This window comes from Hippopotamus amphibius, chromosome 17, assembly GCF_030028045.1.
Source record: "Hippopotamus amphibius kiboko isolate mHipAmp2 chromosome 17, mHipAmp2.hap2, whole genome shotgun sequence".
Lineage (NCBI taxonomy): Eukaryota > Metazoa > Chordata > Mammalia > Artiodactyla > Hippopotamidae > Hippopotamus > Hippopotamus amphibius.
Genome location: NC_080202.1, coordinates 40,002,583 through 40,019,195, shown reverse-complemented (window position 1 = coordinate 40,019,195; position 16,613 = coordinate 40,002,583). Strand labels below are relative to the sequence as shown.

At 39.8% G+C, this 16,613-nt stretch overlaps 1 protein-coding gene across 1 annotated transcript; it reads left to right on the top strand.

The window, feature by feature from the left end:
* The first annotated feature begins 4,096 nt into the window (after positions 1-4,096).
* On the top strand, positions 4,097-9,966 carry KRT12 (keratin 12). Its single transcript, XM_057715337.1, has 8 exons — positions 4,097-4,645; positions 5,055-5,137; positions 6,089-6,245; positions 7,934-8,095; positions 8,192-8,317; positions 8,458-8,678; positions 9,319-9,389; positions 9,869-9,966. Exons 1-8 carry the CDS (start codon positions 4,112-4,114, stop codon positions 9,964-9,966), a joined length of 1,452 nt encoding a protein of 483 aa, XP_057571320.1. The 5' UTR covers positions 4,097-4,111.
* Positions 9,967-16,613: the final 6,647 nt, after the last annotated feature.

Genomic DNA, 16,613 nt, shown 5'->3' with positions numbered 1-16,613 from the left:
GTTAAAAGAGGTAAGATTATTATTTTTGACTCAGTTTCCTATCATAAAAAATGATGATTAATCCTTGTCATTTGGTCTTTCTCTAGTTTCTTCCAAGTAATCTTTCAAAGAAAGTAGATGAGACCACACATATACATGAAACCAGATGGTTCCACCTCCAATTCTTCCAGTAGTTACTGTGTGAAAGTGAAGCATTAATCTCTGTATCTATCTGTACTCCTTATACGAGCTAAGAACCAGAACAGCACAATCCTATTTCTGACAGGCATACAGATCCAGAGAAGGTTCGTAGTCCTTAAATATAGGTCTCTTCATCACACATTAGAGTCATCATTAATGTGTTTCATGGCTTTCTACGAAATCATCAGTGCAGAAGCAGAGCTATCAAATGCAGAGAGAACCCCTAGAGGTGAAGTTAGGATGGAGAGAACTATTTTTTTCCCCTGGGCTTTGGGAATTTCTTCCACAGAAAGTCTTTACAACATTTAAAAAGAAGAATGGCATGAAATGATATAAAATCAAAACTTCACCAGTGGATACCCTCTACTCTCACTCTTACTCACTTGGGAGTGGTCTCAGGAACCTGATTACACCCTCAAATAGCAATTCCAACTTAAGGCATTGGTTAGTGCTTTCTATTTTTTAATTTCCTTCCTCTCTCCTAGACTCACTTACAAAATTCACCTTACCAGGGTATTATTTTATCTTCCTCCTCCTCTCTCTCACCATGTACAATCCTCCCCTGCTTTTGAGAAACTTTGAGCTCTAAAGTCCGGAAATCAACCTCAAGCATGCCCACCAGGGTCCTTGTTCATCCCCATCTCACAACCACAGCATAAAATATCAGTAATTCAATATTCTTACAGGATCTTAAAATGTTATTCAAAGCAAAAAAGAAAGATGTTATGGACCAAAGTGATCGGTTAATCGCACAGAGTGAAAGGTCTGTCTTTAAGAGAAAGAACTTAGGTGGAAAATCCTGTAATCAAAGACCAGGAAACTAACCAATCTGACGTGAGAAGATGAGCACACATTTTTACTTAATAAAAATCTAGAGATTTACAAATGCCACAAAAATAACAGTTCTTATTTTGAATTTTCCCTAAACTCTACAAAATGGAGACATAATTCTTTTGAACAGTTCGCCCTGGTTCTAGTCATTTTCCCCTGTGCCTCAACTTATGTAATGATTCTGCCAACAAGCCCATTTTATACATTCCCACCTTCTTATATTTTTCAACTGTCAAAGAAAGTTACTTTCACTTCTAAAAACTCTAAAATAGAGGCTTAATTATTTAACTTAGGCCTCCCTCCTCCCACAAAAAAAAAGGCACTGAAGAAGAAATATTTCTCTCTTCAACTTCTGAAGTTGCTCTGCATTCATAATTGGATTCAGAATAAATCTTGGTCAAAGCATACCAGTAAATTAGAGCAAAGTCATTTTCAAATGAAATTAATTTTAAATGACACATTCAAATATATTAAGGATTAAGTTCTTTCAAGTGAAATAACTCCAAGTGTGCAAGAATGAAGTTTAGCCAAACACTAGGCTAAGGTTCAGGATAAAAAATGAAGTAGAGAGGGAGGGGACATATGCATACATAGAGCTGATTCACTTTGTTGTACAGCAGAAGCTAACACAACATTGTAAAGCAATTATAATCCAATAAAGATGTAAAAAAAAGTGAATTAGATATAATCCTTACCTGAGAAGCTTTCAGTTTAGGATAATATATAATATGTATAGAAACACAAAGGCATATGTATAAACATAATGTATAGATATTGAAAAAATTATTTAAAATTTACATATAGGCATTAGAGTTGGAAGGTATACACTGCAGCACAAAATTGGTTCCAAGTTCAAAAATTCCAAATAATCATATCCCCATATTATGTGATATCACTAATTCTGAACTTGGCATGTTCCTTCTGACTCTGTAAGCAAGTAACATTCTGTTTTCATTTCTATGGCAATAAAGTGGAATCATTCTGTCTTGGGGGGATGTTGCTTGTGAGTAACTAACAATTCACAGCTGTAGGGTCAAGTTCCTGGGTGGGAAGTGCACATTTAACTAGTACTTCATATGATCTCTGGAGATGTGGTTACATGTCAAAAAGTATAACTAAAAACATATTTGCCTATAGGTTCGCAGGATTTCATGTGTGATGTCATCTTATAAACCATGAGGAGTAGATCTCTGGGTCTCAGACTGTACACTGAGAAATGAAATTCAAGGAGAAAGCTTTTTCGAAAAGGAAAGAGCTAAAACTCCTAGTTGATGTGCAGGGCAGAAACCCAGTCTCACAATCTGGGGGTCAGAGTGACCCTCTGTCCTTTTGTTTTCACTAAAAGCAACAGGGTTGTGGTGTCTGTCTATCTGCAGACCCAGACCCTGTCTTGGCCATCTCCTGGCTGTGTGGCCTTGAATAAGTCACTTAACATCCTCACCTTTGGACTGCTCGTCTATAAAATGGGATAAAATTATCCACCTTAAGAGGTTGCCACAAAGGTTAAAAACAACGTCTGTAGTTCACATGCCCAATGTCCAGAACATAGTGAGTACACAATAACTGCTAATGAGTCAAACAAGAACAAGCTCAGACAAAATGCTTGTAACACAGATTAAAGGAATCCTTGGTAAAAATCTCCATGTGAAGCTGGGGGCCCCCTGGCATTTCCACTTAACAAGTTTCCATTCTCTCAAGAAATGGAACAAATGGATGGGCTGTGGCCCCTCTCGTCAAGCTGAGTCTGCACTGGACTGCTGCATCCTTTCTATATCTGTTGTGAATGAGAATATGTGATTTCTGCAAATTTCTTGTTTAAAATCCCCTTTATTTAGACATTCTATTTGCTTGCTCTTTCTGATGTGTATACGTTGGGAGAAAATATGTCCCTTGGCATACATCCCTCCTATAAAAAGGTAAAAGGAAGTTATAGTTGGAGTTCACTCTGAGTTCATCATTCCTGTCCCTAGGAAAGTGATAAAAACTGTCACAAGATCCTCCCATTTGCAAAATTGATACTGGGTATTCCCTCTAGAGGTCTGACATGGGCTTCAAGTGGAATCCCTCTGCGTTTGCCCCCAGATCACCAGTGGGCACAGCTGGCTCTAGCTGTTCACAGGACTATTCACAGCATTGAAGAATCTCACCTCCAGGGAGGCTGGAGTCAGAGCCAGAAAATATCCTATAATATCTGGATATTTGAGAGCCCAGGGGTTGGGGGTACAAGCACTGATACAATTTCAATATATAAAAAGACCAGAGTTCTGTTTTGTTTTGTTTTGTTTTGTTTTTTTGATACACCAGCAATGCTGGAGGTAGAGCAGTGAACTATCAGACAAGGTTACTGATTTCATGGAGTTTACTAAGAAGGTCAAACTTTTATGTAAAGGAAGATGTGCTGAAATACTATCAAATTCTACTCCAAAATAGCATTTTTCATCGTTTAAGATGTCTTCTTTCTGAATCAGAAAAAAAGAGAAACCAGGCAATAACCTAATGACAAGACTTTTAAGTCTTTGAAAATTCAAATTCCAGTATCAATCTGGAAAATGCATTTGTTCCCCACTTTCCATCAGTGCGTTTCTCAAGTGTTTCTGAAACCATATTCCACTAGAAGATACACCGCATCACGATCGGATGGTTTATATTGAGTTTTCCGAAGGAAACAAGTAGGAAATATGCGTGAAGACCTTTAAGACGCTTGAGGCGTAATTCGTCAGTTTATCCACGCAGCGGTCGCTTGCCGCTTTCCCACTGTGCCTAAGACGCTGGGCAGTGCTGCGAATACAAGCAGTAGAACCATTTGGAGAAGAAAAATCCCTTATGACAACCTATCTGTCCTCCACCCAGATTTCTTCTTTCTATGACAAACATGTAATGGGAACAATTATTCAATTATTTCTATACCAGTGAATTGTCAATACGCATAAATCATTTTCTTGTCTAGCTGGCCAAAAAAACATGGGAGGGGGGCACTATATTTTGAATGAAGAGAATGGACTTTTCAACAGCAACACCCATCCGGTGACCTATAAAAGTTTAGCCTTCCTGCCTTGCTGACACTGCACCCTCCTGGGCTGTGGGTCTCTCCAGCAGCACCATGTCACTCTCCGTGCGCACCTCGGGGCTGTCCCAGCGAGTGTCCTCCCAAAGTGGGGCACTGGGCAGAGCCAGAGGCACCTCTGCCTCAAGCATTGGAAGCAGCTACGGGGGAAGCGCTTTTGGCTCTGGAGGCTTTTCTGCCGCTTCCATGTTTGGCTCTAGTTCTGGCTTTGGTGGTGGTTCTGGAAGTTCCTTTGCAGGAGGACTGGGCGCCGGTTATGGGGGAGCCTGGGGAAGTGGCTTTGGAGGTCTGGGGTTTGGATTTGGGGGAAGCCCAGGAGGGGGCTCTCTAGGGATTCTCTCTGGCAACGACGGAGGACTTCTTTCTGGATCAGAAAAGGAAACTATGAAAAATCTTAATGACAGATTGGCTTCCTACCTGGATAAGGTTCGAGCTCTAGAAGAGGCTAACACTGACCTAGAAAACAAAATTCGAGAATGGTACGAAACACGAGGATCTGGGACTGGAGACCCCGGATCACAGAATGATTACAGTAAATATTACCCGTTGATTGAAGACCTCAGGAATAAGGTAACAAAATGGTTTTTTGGAGGGGCTGGGGGAATTATTTTTCTCTTTTCTTTTTTGCTATTTCAATATTTTACAGTGACAAATCACCTAAAACTTAGATATCTTCCCATTCAACTGTATTTGGAATAATTACTCATCTCAAGCTATTTAGTTTCATTTTATCATTTACCATAAAGTGACTGTATTTCCACTACCTTTCCTGTGGGAAATGTATGTTTCTTAACTTTTATTTTTTTTCTTAATTTTTAAATAGCATTCTCGACATACATTTTCTTTTAAAAAGTTAAACTGCCTTAAGCTCTTCATAAAATAACATTTTAACATCACCCAAAATTTTCCTGTCAAAGATATATTTGCAAAACACTAGTATTTTGCACCCTCACTTTGTGTGTCCTCCCTGCTTTGCCAGATCATTTCTGCCAGCATCGCAAACGCCCAGCTCATCCTGCAGATCGACAACGCAAGACTGGCTGCCGAAGACTTCAGAGTGAAGTGAGTAGAATAAAAGATTAATGATGGTTGACATGCCCCAGTATTTCCTCTTTTTCTCTATTTTCCTGCCTTCATTGATGGTAAAGATTTCCAACCTTCTGCAGTTCACATGCTCCATATATTTAATGTTTTGGTAAATTCACATTGGGCACTCTATTAGAAAGTAACTAGATTCAAACCCAATTCACATTACATGTCCATAATTGTAAGTTGCTTAAACCCAGGGCTGGGGATTGCCATATTTGACATTTGCTATTGACTCATGATGCAACATGATAATTCTACCAAAGTCCTAAACCTCAGTCTTCCATGCATCAGAATGAATTAGTAATGGTTTTGCCTGGGAGTTAAATGATCTTCTTCCTGATGACACATACCACTAAAATATTAACCATGTATTTATTTTTATATTCCCTCCTCCTTTCCCAAACACCACCCTCCCAGACATAAGGAGAAAATACCAACGTCCTTTTTGCTCTGCAAAATTTCCACACAGGATGTTGCAGTGGTGATGATCCTGAACCTTAGTACGTTACTGAAGAAGTATCGATGTTTTAAATTAAATCATGAAAACAAGTTAAGCAAAATGACTAATAATTATTTTATTTTTGACCACTTTTAGGATTCCATCAGGAATTCCACCTAGAGAGGGGCTGCTGCTGTTCATGGCCAGGGCAGCCAGCCAGAGGGGAAGTTGTAGCCTGGGATGCAGTACTGTTGGGGTGCATTGATGGTAGAAAAGTATCACTTCCTAATTTTTTCACTTCTCTCCAACTGAGCAGTAAACCATCATTTAAAAAAAAAAAAGGAACAGAAAAATTTAGGAAAGCAAAAACAGCCTCATGCACTACAAGGCTGCCAGATTTATACGCAAAACAGCCCTGAAGATGACAGGGGTCTTATTCAAATGGATGTGTTGATTCCCTAGACTGTTTTGCACTTGGTTTTCAGATACGAAAACGAGCTGGCCCTGTGCCAGAATGTGGAGGCCGACATCAATGGCCTGCGCAGGGTGCTGGATGAGCTGACCCTGACCAGAGCTGACCTGGAGATGCAGATCGAGACCCTGAAAGAGGAGCTGGCCTACCTGAAGAAGAACCATGAGGAGGTCAGCCAGAAAGCACAGTTCTCTAAGCTGCTTTTTTCTACCAGACTCAAAAATTACAATTTCAAATTTACAAATCTGGAGCTATATACATGACACATTATCTCCCTGTTAAGATGACCGTCTGTTTTGAAGTTGTGTGGGTGGTGGTGGTGGTGGTATTGGTGGTGGTTTCTGTTAAACAGATTAGAGACACTTTTTTTTAAGCTCTTTATTGGCATGTAATTGCTTTACACTGCTGTGCCAGTTTTTGCTGTACAATGAGGTGAATCAGCTATATTTATACATATATCCCCATATCCAAGACTCCCTCCCACCCTCCCTATCCCAGCCCTCTAAGTCATCAGCCATCATCAAGTTGATCTCCCTGTGTTGTGCAGCAGCTTCCCACTAGCTATCTATTTTACATTTGGTAGTGTATATATGTCAATGCTACTCTCTCACTTCGTTCCAGCTTCCCCTTCACGTCCCCCCACCCCCGCCTGCCTTGTCCTCAAGTCCGTTCTCTACGTCTGCATCTTTATTCTTGCCCTGTCACTGGGTTCATCAGTACCATTTTTTTAGATTCCATATATATGAGTTAGCATACAGTATTTATTTTTCTCTCTCTGGCTTACTTCACTCTCTATGATAGACTCTAGGTTCATCCACCTCACTACAAATAACTCAGTTTCATTCCTTTTCATGGCTGAGTAATATTCCATTGTATATATGTGCCACATCTTCTTTATCCATTCATCTGTTGGTGGGCATTTAGGTTGCTTCTATGTCCTGGCTATTGTAAATAGTGCTGCATCGAACATTGTGGTACATGTTTCTTTTTGGATTAGGGTTTTCTCAGGGTACATGCCCAGGAGTGTGATTGCTGGGTCATATGGTAGTTCTATTTTTTTAGAGACACTTTCTGATTTTGTCATTTTCATCATTGGGTAAGGACAGAATTTTAATTGTCCTGATTTAGTGATTTTTAAAAAGATAGTATTTTTATTCATTAGCGAGGAAAAAACTGTTAAGAGGCTGACGCACTATCTACTGAAACAAATTCTGGAAGGATTGAAGAATTAATAGTTTTGTCATAGAAAATAAAAGGACATTTATCAAGAAAAAAATACAGCATTTTTAAAGTTCAAATATAAAAGTCTACCAATAATACATACTGTTATATATGTTAGAGAAACTGGTTATACCCAGCGTAATACACACATGGAACTCTGATATACCACAATGTATATCAGTAATCAGGCATGACCCTGGCACTAGGCTCCTAAAGAGCTTTCCACTGGAAACCAGTGACTACAGTACAAACAGTGGGCAAGCCCAGAGACTGTCTGCAGCCCTCGGTTTGGCAACTGTAGCTAAAAGCCTCGGGGTGCCGTTTCCATCAGGCCTTCCCTTCATGTAAAGGCGGTGGAGTCCCAAGAAGCAGAGCCAACTCACCCATCAGGCATGGTAGGCACAGTGCCTAGGACATGAGGTGAGTTTAGGGGCCTGTGTAAATGTCTTAAGTTCTTTCAAAATCAGAAGAATACCAATTTTTAGGTTAAAAAAAAAGTTTGAATCTATTGTGTTAATAGGTTTGTCTTTATACCAACGCAGCCGTAAAGTGCAATATTTCCTATTTTTTGTGGAGGAAGAGGCCCACGAAGTCACACTGGGCCTCTGCGCCCCTCTCTCTCACCCTCTGTCCCCAGGAGCTCCAAAGCTTCCGGGCCGGGGGCCCAGGCCAGGTCAGTGTAGAAATGGACGCCGTCCCCGGAGTGGACCTCACGAGGCTCCTCAACGACATGCGGGGCCAGTACGAGGCCATCGCGGAGCAGAATCGGAAGGATGCGGAAGCCTGGTTCATCGAAAAGGTACCACGAGCAAACACAAAAGGCGTTAACACGCTTGTATTAAAGACAGGGGAGGCGAGCAGGGCTGGCTCACATCCCCCCTCTTTGCTGTGGCAGAGCGGGGAGCTCAGGAAGGAGATCAGCAGCAACACCGAGCAGCTGCAGTCCAGCAAGAGCGAGGTCACCGACCTGCGGCGCGCGCTTCAGCACCTGGAGATCGAGCTCCAGTCCCAGCTCGCCATGGTAGGGCGCGCGCCAAAAGACGCGGCTTCCTTTCTCAGGGCAAAGGAAATGTTGCATCCAAATTAATAAGGCCATTGGCTACCTTCCGCATTTCGGTCCCCTCCATTGTCACGTCTGTGCCATTTCCCTCCCCCGTGCAGAAGAAATCCCTGGAGGATTCGCTGGCCGAAACCGAGGGCGACTACTGCGGCCAGCTGTCCCAGGTGCAGCAGGTCATCGGCAGCCTGGAAGAGCAGCTGCTGCAGGTGCGCGCCGACGCCGAGCGCCAGAGCGCCGACTACCAGCGGCTGCTGAACGTCAAGGCCCGCCTGGAGCTGGAGATCGAGACCTACCGCAGCCTGCTGGACGGCGAGGCCCAAGGGTGAATAGATAACTGAGGTTGAAAATAACCTCAGTGGCTGACCCACCGCGGACACAGATGCAGTCTGGGGGCCATAGAAGCTGGAAATAACACATCTAGTAAAGACATGCCTTAGATCTATTCCGTGCTCTACATTTTGCAAAGTGTTGTCACCCATTACCTTCCCTGAGAAACGTTCATAAAATGCTGGGATGAGCAGGGGCACCGCAGACAGAAGGGCATACTGCAGATGAGTGTTAGAAAAATCAACTGTCTCAGTTATGTTATTAATGCCCCGATGCTAAGAATGACACATCAAACAACAGCCAGGCAACCACCTCAGACCTCCTGTAGTGAACTTTCCAAAAGTAATAGCAGCCTGGACTAGTGGGAAGAATTCAGGACAGTTAATCAGGAAACCAGATCTTCCATTAATTGCCAGTTTGCTTCACTTTAAGAGCCCATTTTAGGCGGGGTTTGAAAACAAAGGTACAGTGCTCCAACTGATTACTCTCAGGGTGCAACATTCAGTCATTCTTCATCAAGAAATCTGGAATACCTTCTCTAATTGGCCATTTTTTTAAGCTCAAATAGCAAATTCCTTATACCCTCTCATTCCAGAAAGCATCATGTGATATCAACTCCCTTGTTTTCTTTACAGTAACTTCCTGGATGACAGTTCATATGTGACAGCCTCCAAATCTCAAACGCCATCAACCGATTCCTCTAAAGGTATGCAGGGTCCCTAAGAACCACTTAGAATAAGTCAGAATCAACATCTATTAATGACTAAAACTGTAAGACCTCATTGAATATTGCAGTGTTATTACTAATTTAAAGTATATTTGTATTTGGAGCCAAGGAAAAAGATTTATGCATTCCTGCAGAAAAATGAGTAGTCTGTAAATACTGTGTTAAAACTTTTGGCAAGCTCGGGAAGGAAAAAAAACAACCTACTCTACAAAGAGGTATTATGAGAATCATAAACACTTGAAATGTTTAAAAAGAAAATATTTTCATTTGTGCACAGCACTGAATACATTTTATTAAATAAAATGCATTGTGTTTAGAATGCAAAAGTTACTTTTGCAAGTTTAAATTTGATGGACTGTATCAGTTAATACCTAATTTAGAAGCTTGTTAAATAACCTATTTTAGATGAATATTTGAAACACTAACTTTTGCCCTCTTTGTTCCATTTTTATCTTTAGACCCTACGAAAGCCCGAAAAATCAAGACAATTGTGCAGGAAGTGGTGAATGGTGAGGTGGTCTCATCCCAAGTTCAGGAAATTGAAGAACTAATGTAAAATTTCACGAGATCTGCCCCATGATGGGTCCCTTAGGAACAAGAAATTTACAGATAGAAATTATTCCTTTTAGAGTAAGATGATATATTAGTTCAATCTCTGTTTCTGTTTGTTTCATTTCCTTTGGATTCCCTATTCACTCAGAGTCTTTTTTTTTTTTTTTTGGCCTTCTGAAACAAAATTTAATTACAAGTAATTGTGGAAATGTTGGTCTTTATAACAAATCAAAATTGCCTTCCATCTTTCTAGACCTAGAGTAGTCTTTTAATAACCTTTCTTCTAGTGACCTGGAACATATTTTTAATCATAGGACTTTAATCAAGTAGTATCATTTTAATAAAGTTAATCTTAATAAAAAATGAATGGTACTAATGTGAAATGTGTACCTTCTTGACTCCAACAATAGTGTCAAAGGTGTAGAGAGAGATTTGTGAAATACTAATAATAAAGTAGATAAACACTGAGATAAAAATGTTGAAGTTGGAGATTCAGTTAAGAAGATTCTTTTAGAAGTTCTTTCCTTTTTATATCAGCCCATCAGGGTTACAAAAAAACCTGTTCACTACAGGGGATAACATCCTGTTCATTTTCTAGCACCTTCTTTCATTCAGTCAAGCAGTACTTATTGAACTCCCACAGTGTGCCAGACTGGAGACTCAAAAGTGAATAAAGATATGGTCCTTGCCTGGAGGAGCTCCCAGTTGAGGGCAGAGATAGACACCCACTGGGAACGGTGATACAGTGAGATAGGGCGGAATAGAAGTTCAAAGGACACTTGGAGAAAGAAGAAAAATTTGTGAGGAGGCAACCAAATGCTTCATACAGAAACCAGCCAATAAAACATAATAATAATAATGATAATTATCTGTTTAAGTAATAAAAATAGATAATAATGAAAATAAATAAATAAATAAATAAAGGCAGAATTATTTCCTTCAAAAAAAAAAAAAAGAAACCAGCCAGGCAGAGAAGGGAGAAAGGGAAGAGAGGAAGCACATATGAAAGGACACAGGGGCATGAACAAACATTGTTTTGATGGCCTTTCTCCTATCTGGCACCAGCGAGGCCCAGGGTGGAGTATCTAGCGGGGTGGGGCAGACCCACAAGTCAATAACAGATGGCATGTTCTGGGTGGGGCAGAAGGTGGCCAAAGTCTAAGCCTGAGTAGACAGTGGTTCAATCTAAGTTGCCAAATTCAAAACCCTGAAAGGAAAACGAGAGCGACATTTAACAATTAGGAACATAATCTCTGAAGCCAGACTGGGTTAAAATTCTGACCCTAATACTTAATAGCAAGTAACTTAACCTCTTATGTGCTTCTGTTTCCTGATCTTTAAAGTGGGGTGAGTTTGTGAAGATTAAATGAGATAACATACATAAATTAGTAGGAATAGTCCCTGGCACTTAGCAAGTACTCAATATTTGTGTCCTATTATTATTTACTGTGTGTAATCAAAATGTTATGGAGAAACCAGGGGAACTGATAAGCAAGGAGAGTCAAAGGAGCAGAAAGGAGAGGAGAGAGTCACGCAAGCCTGGAGGAACTCCAGCGCTGCAAAAGCCCATGGAAAATTATTATGCCATTTTCAGCTGACTTGCTTCCAAGTGCAGCTTTCTGAAGTCACACTTCCTTTTATTTTATTTTATTTATTTTATTAATTTTTTAATAAATTTATTTACTTATTTATTTTTATTGGTTGTGTTGGGTCTTTGTTGCTGCACGTGGGCTTTCTCTAGTTGTGGTGAGCGGGGTCTGCTCTCTGTCGCGGTGCTCGGGCTTCTCATTGTGGTGGCTTCCTTTGTTGTGGAGCACGGGCTCTAGGCACGTGGGCTGCAGTAGTTGTGGCACTCAGGCTCAATAGTTGTGGCTCACGGGCTCTAGAGCATAGGATCAGCAGTTGTGGCGCACAGGCTTAGTTGCTCCACTTCCATAGGCATGTGGGATCTTCCCGGCCCAGGGATCAAATCCGTGCCCGCTGCATCGGCAGGCAGATTCTTAACCACTGCACCACCAGGGCAGTCCCCACACTTCCTTTTAAATTTGCTACTGGTATCAGATGTTCCATTCATCTTACTTTATTATGCACAGCAATTCAACTCTCGGTCTAGCCCTCACCTTCCAGAACTAACTCTAGGAGAACCTTACCTTTCAGACCCAAAGAGATTAACAAGGTCTTTTCCAGCACAAGCTCCATAGCCCCCAATTAATAAATAATGCCACTTCCACGTACTCAAAAGTGGCTGCAAATAGCTAGTGTTTTAAACAGCATCTGTTTTCCTTACAGCTACATCTGAACTGTGTGAGACTCCAAGGAGAAAGGGATTTTGCACACGTATAAATCCGGTGGTCATTTCTTAGCTATTATTTTCTCAGCCTTCCCTTCTTTTGGAAATATTTTCTCCACTGGGATCCCAAAGGTATCACCTCATTGGAAGCTTTTTCTGACTCTTCTTTGTGACCTCTGAATGTTGGCTTAATCCTACCATTCTCTCTCTGCACTGGCTCCCTCAGTGACCTCATCTAATCCCATGGCTTTAAAGTAACCATCTAGGGATGGATGTTAACTAGAAACTCATCGTGGTGACCATCTCCCAATGTATACAAATATTAAATCATTATGTTATATGGCAATTATACCTCAGTGAAATAAATAAAGTAACCACCTGTGCGTTGATTACTCCTTGTGGTAGCCTCCAAGATGGCCCAATGAGCCTCACCACCTGGTTCTCACGTCCCTGAGCATTGTTCCCTCCCACAATGAATAGAGCAGACCTATTGAAGGAGAGACCGTGTGTGACTTCCAAGGTTAGGTCACAAAAGCATTTCTTTCTGGCTTGGTCTCTCGGATTGCTCATTCTGGGGAAAATTAGCTGTCCTTAAGGTTATACTGTGGCAGGGGGGAATCTACCTTAAAAAAATCAGTGATTTCACAAAATGTCCCACTGAAGCACCAATAGCTAGAATCTCCTGGAACAGCCAGCAAGTTCAAAATCACAGTCCTATTCTGTTAAAATCTTAGACTATTCTATAGTCTTCAGAGGCAAAGGAAGCATTAGATCTCTTATTATTTAAGTTCTCTTTACCCTACTCACTACCACGAAATGCAATTAGCACAGAATCCTTATCACAAAAGTCCAGACCTCATTCACTACACCACAAGCCCTAATTCAACACAGATGTGAAAGGTTCTTTTGGACTCAGCAATTAATGAATTGCAGAAATGAGAGGGCTGCCTTAAAGGAAAATAACTCATAAGAAAAAACCCAGGTACAGGATCAGAAAACAAAGACAAGCATATCGTTATGATTATTTTAAAATCTAAAATTTTACTAATTTAAATTTTAACTTCTATATTCATTAACTGTGTGTGTAGGCAAGAGAAACGTCTGGAAAATATTGTATATACTAAATTATTAGAGTGGTTCTAATTTCTCTTGGAAATTAATCAAGGGGGTTGAAGAATATTTTTTCTTTTGTACATTTTTTAAATGCTTAACAAACTCTGATAATTGGGGGGGGGGGGGGGATGAATTTTAGTTATCCAGAACAAATGGGTTTGCAAGTAGGTCACAGTAGAAAGGAAACCATCTAGAAAACAACCATGGATGGCTAAAGCAGTCATCTTTAGGCTTTGTAAGAGTGCCACCTACTGGAAACTCAGGATATGAACTTTAAAAAACTTAATCCTGCTTTTTAAGACACTTATATGCTGGATACTACAAAATGGGTTTGGGATTTGTTTGTATGTTTGTTTGTTTGTTTGTTTTAAGAAAGAGAGAAAGAAAAGAGAAGGAAAAAAGCAAACCTGTTTAAAAGTATCAACTTAATAAATTCAAACTTTCTTATTTAAATAATAAGTGGCTTAGTTTCCAGAAAGTCCACCAGTAAGGGGGCAAGTTCTATCAGGCATAAAGTAAAAAAGAAAGCTAGTAGTTATTTATAGTGTAGAGAACCAGACAGCCAGTCTGAACTACCCAGTCTTTTTTTTTTTAATAATTTTATTTATTTATTATTTTTTGGGGGGTACACCAAGTTCAATCATCTGTTTTTACACACATATCCCTGTATTCCCTCCTTCCCTCGCCTCTCCCCCACCCTCCCTCGAGTCCCCCCCACCCTCCCCGTCCCAGTCCTCTAAGGCATCATCCATCCTCGAGTTGAACTCCCTTTGTTATACAACAACTTCCCACTGGCTATCTATTTTACAGTTGGTATGAACTACCCAGTCTTTTAAAAATATACTCAAACATCAAATGAAAAATATATTCATATACCTAAGTAAATGGCTTTTTATTGGGGTAGTGAAAGTTTCTTAAATCTTGGTACTGGATTTAAGATTAAAATGCCACTGTTTAATATTAGTATCATAAACTCAGCATCAAACTAAAAAACATTAGTGTCCTCTTCATCACTACAATTTTTAATAAAAGCTATGACTGCAACATTCAGCAACATATTTATAAAAGGATTTTTTACGACCAAAATTCACAGTTGAAAAATAATCATCTGGTGAATAGATAAATGATGGTACTTCCATACGACAGAATACAACCTACCCATAAATAAGGATGGACACGAAAACACCATGGATGAATTTCAAGACCACTTTGCTGAAACAAAAGAAGCTAGATGTAAAAAAATGCATACTGCCTGATTCCATTCATATGAAATTCTTGGGGGGGAAAAACAAATCTAATCTACAGCGACATAAAACAGATCAGTGGTTGTCTGGACTGAAACGGGTGGTTGAGTGGGGATTAACTGGTTAACTAGGAAGTGTCACAAGAGAATATTTAAGACTAATGGAAATGTTCTATATCTTGATTATGGTCAAAACTCTTCAAACTGTATACTTCAATGGGTACATTTTGTTGTATGTAAATCATATTTCAAAGCTGATTTTTAGGTAATAATAGTAACTTAATAGTCTGTACTCGTGACAATGCTGTGTTGAAAGCACAAAGAGGCCATGCAGGATAATCAATGACGTGCTAGGGCAGGCTTGCACCTGCTCTTAAGTGCTGATTGTTTAATATTAAGGAATTTTTCAAGCTGGCTATTAAGCCATTGGTAGCTTGAAATTAGCCATGATGGGAATATCTACACTACTTACGTATTCCTCTGAAGAGCTGGTTTAAACCAGTTCACAACTGAGCACAGCAGTTAAGAACACAGATGCAGAGGCTGATATCTGGGTTTGGGTTCCAGCTCTGCCACTTTCCAGGGGTTTTATTTACCCTTCTGCTCTTCAGTTCTGTACAAATCAAGGCAATAATAGTACCATGACTGTTATGAGGATTCAGTGAGTTAATTCACATTTCACATAATAAGCACTAACCTAATGGTAGCTGTTATTATAGAAAAGAAAAACAAAGTCACTCTACAACTAAAGAAATTGATTTGCAGATTTCCTCTCAGACCCCTAGACTTATTTATGCTTTTCCTTCTCTTCAAGCAAACTCCCAAACAATTCCAATTTCAAAAAAGAAATGTACAATTTTCTTTTTCACCTCAAACGTGTCTCCTAAGCTGACGGCTACGAGGTCAAATTTTCTCACAGCACATATTGGTGTAATAATATTTATCCCCCCTACAACACAAGCTGCTGTGAGCATCAAAAAGACCAATTTCTGTGAAAGAGCTTTGTGAGCTGCAAATCATGCCAGAATTGTAAGATGCTGATGTTAAAGCCGCTGCTCAGGTTGAAGGGGAGGATTCTACAGGTAAACAGAGGGCATAGAAAACAGGTTGAGGAAAACCTTAGAACTCCTGGGGATTATCATTCACAATTTTCAGGGATGTTTTCCCCCTTTAACATGCATGGTATAACTTGTAGCAAAATCCTGAGTAAATGCAATGCTTTACATACATGCAACAGATTGCAAAATTCAGAGTAAATATTTAAACTCTATAGAAGGCAAAGACAGGGCCACCAGGCCTTTTAGAAACCATTTCTGCGCTCTGGTCTTCCTTCAAACTGTGAATTTTAAGTTGCTAAAAAAACACCATCGTTATGTTGCATTATGCATACATTCTTAAAGAAATGCAATTTTTTTTTTTCAGAACCGTGGAAATAGACCTTAGAAGCAGACTTGTAAATAAAACAGTCCACGGAGAGGTAGTGGAGTTTAACAGATAGAAACTAGATGGTATTTCAGGCTTCATTCAGTGAGTCATTATTTCACTCAAAACAAGTTACTCAACTTGAGGTGATTCACCTTCACAAAAAAATAATAATATCACATATAATCACATTAGCCCCGCATTTTGGAATTCTCATGAAAAACACCATAAACATAGGGTATTACGAACTTGGCTGGTCAGAATATATTCATTTTAACTATCAGCTTGGAACCCACTTCCTAAAATTACATATACATGAAATTTCTGCTAAGGAAAGTGTATACATTTTAAAATATTTCACTTATTTGAAAATACCATGGGATTTTTTTTTTTAATCTCTTAAGGCTGCAGTTTCAGACTTCAAAGGAACAGACCACCAAATACAACTTTTTTTAACCAGTTGAAGTGTACTTTTCATGTTTTTAAACAACGTTTAGTTTGTATACTTATGGATATATGTGGGGCCTCCCATATTCATTTATTTGTATATTCATTCATTTAACAAATATTTATTTAGTACCAA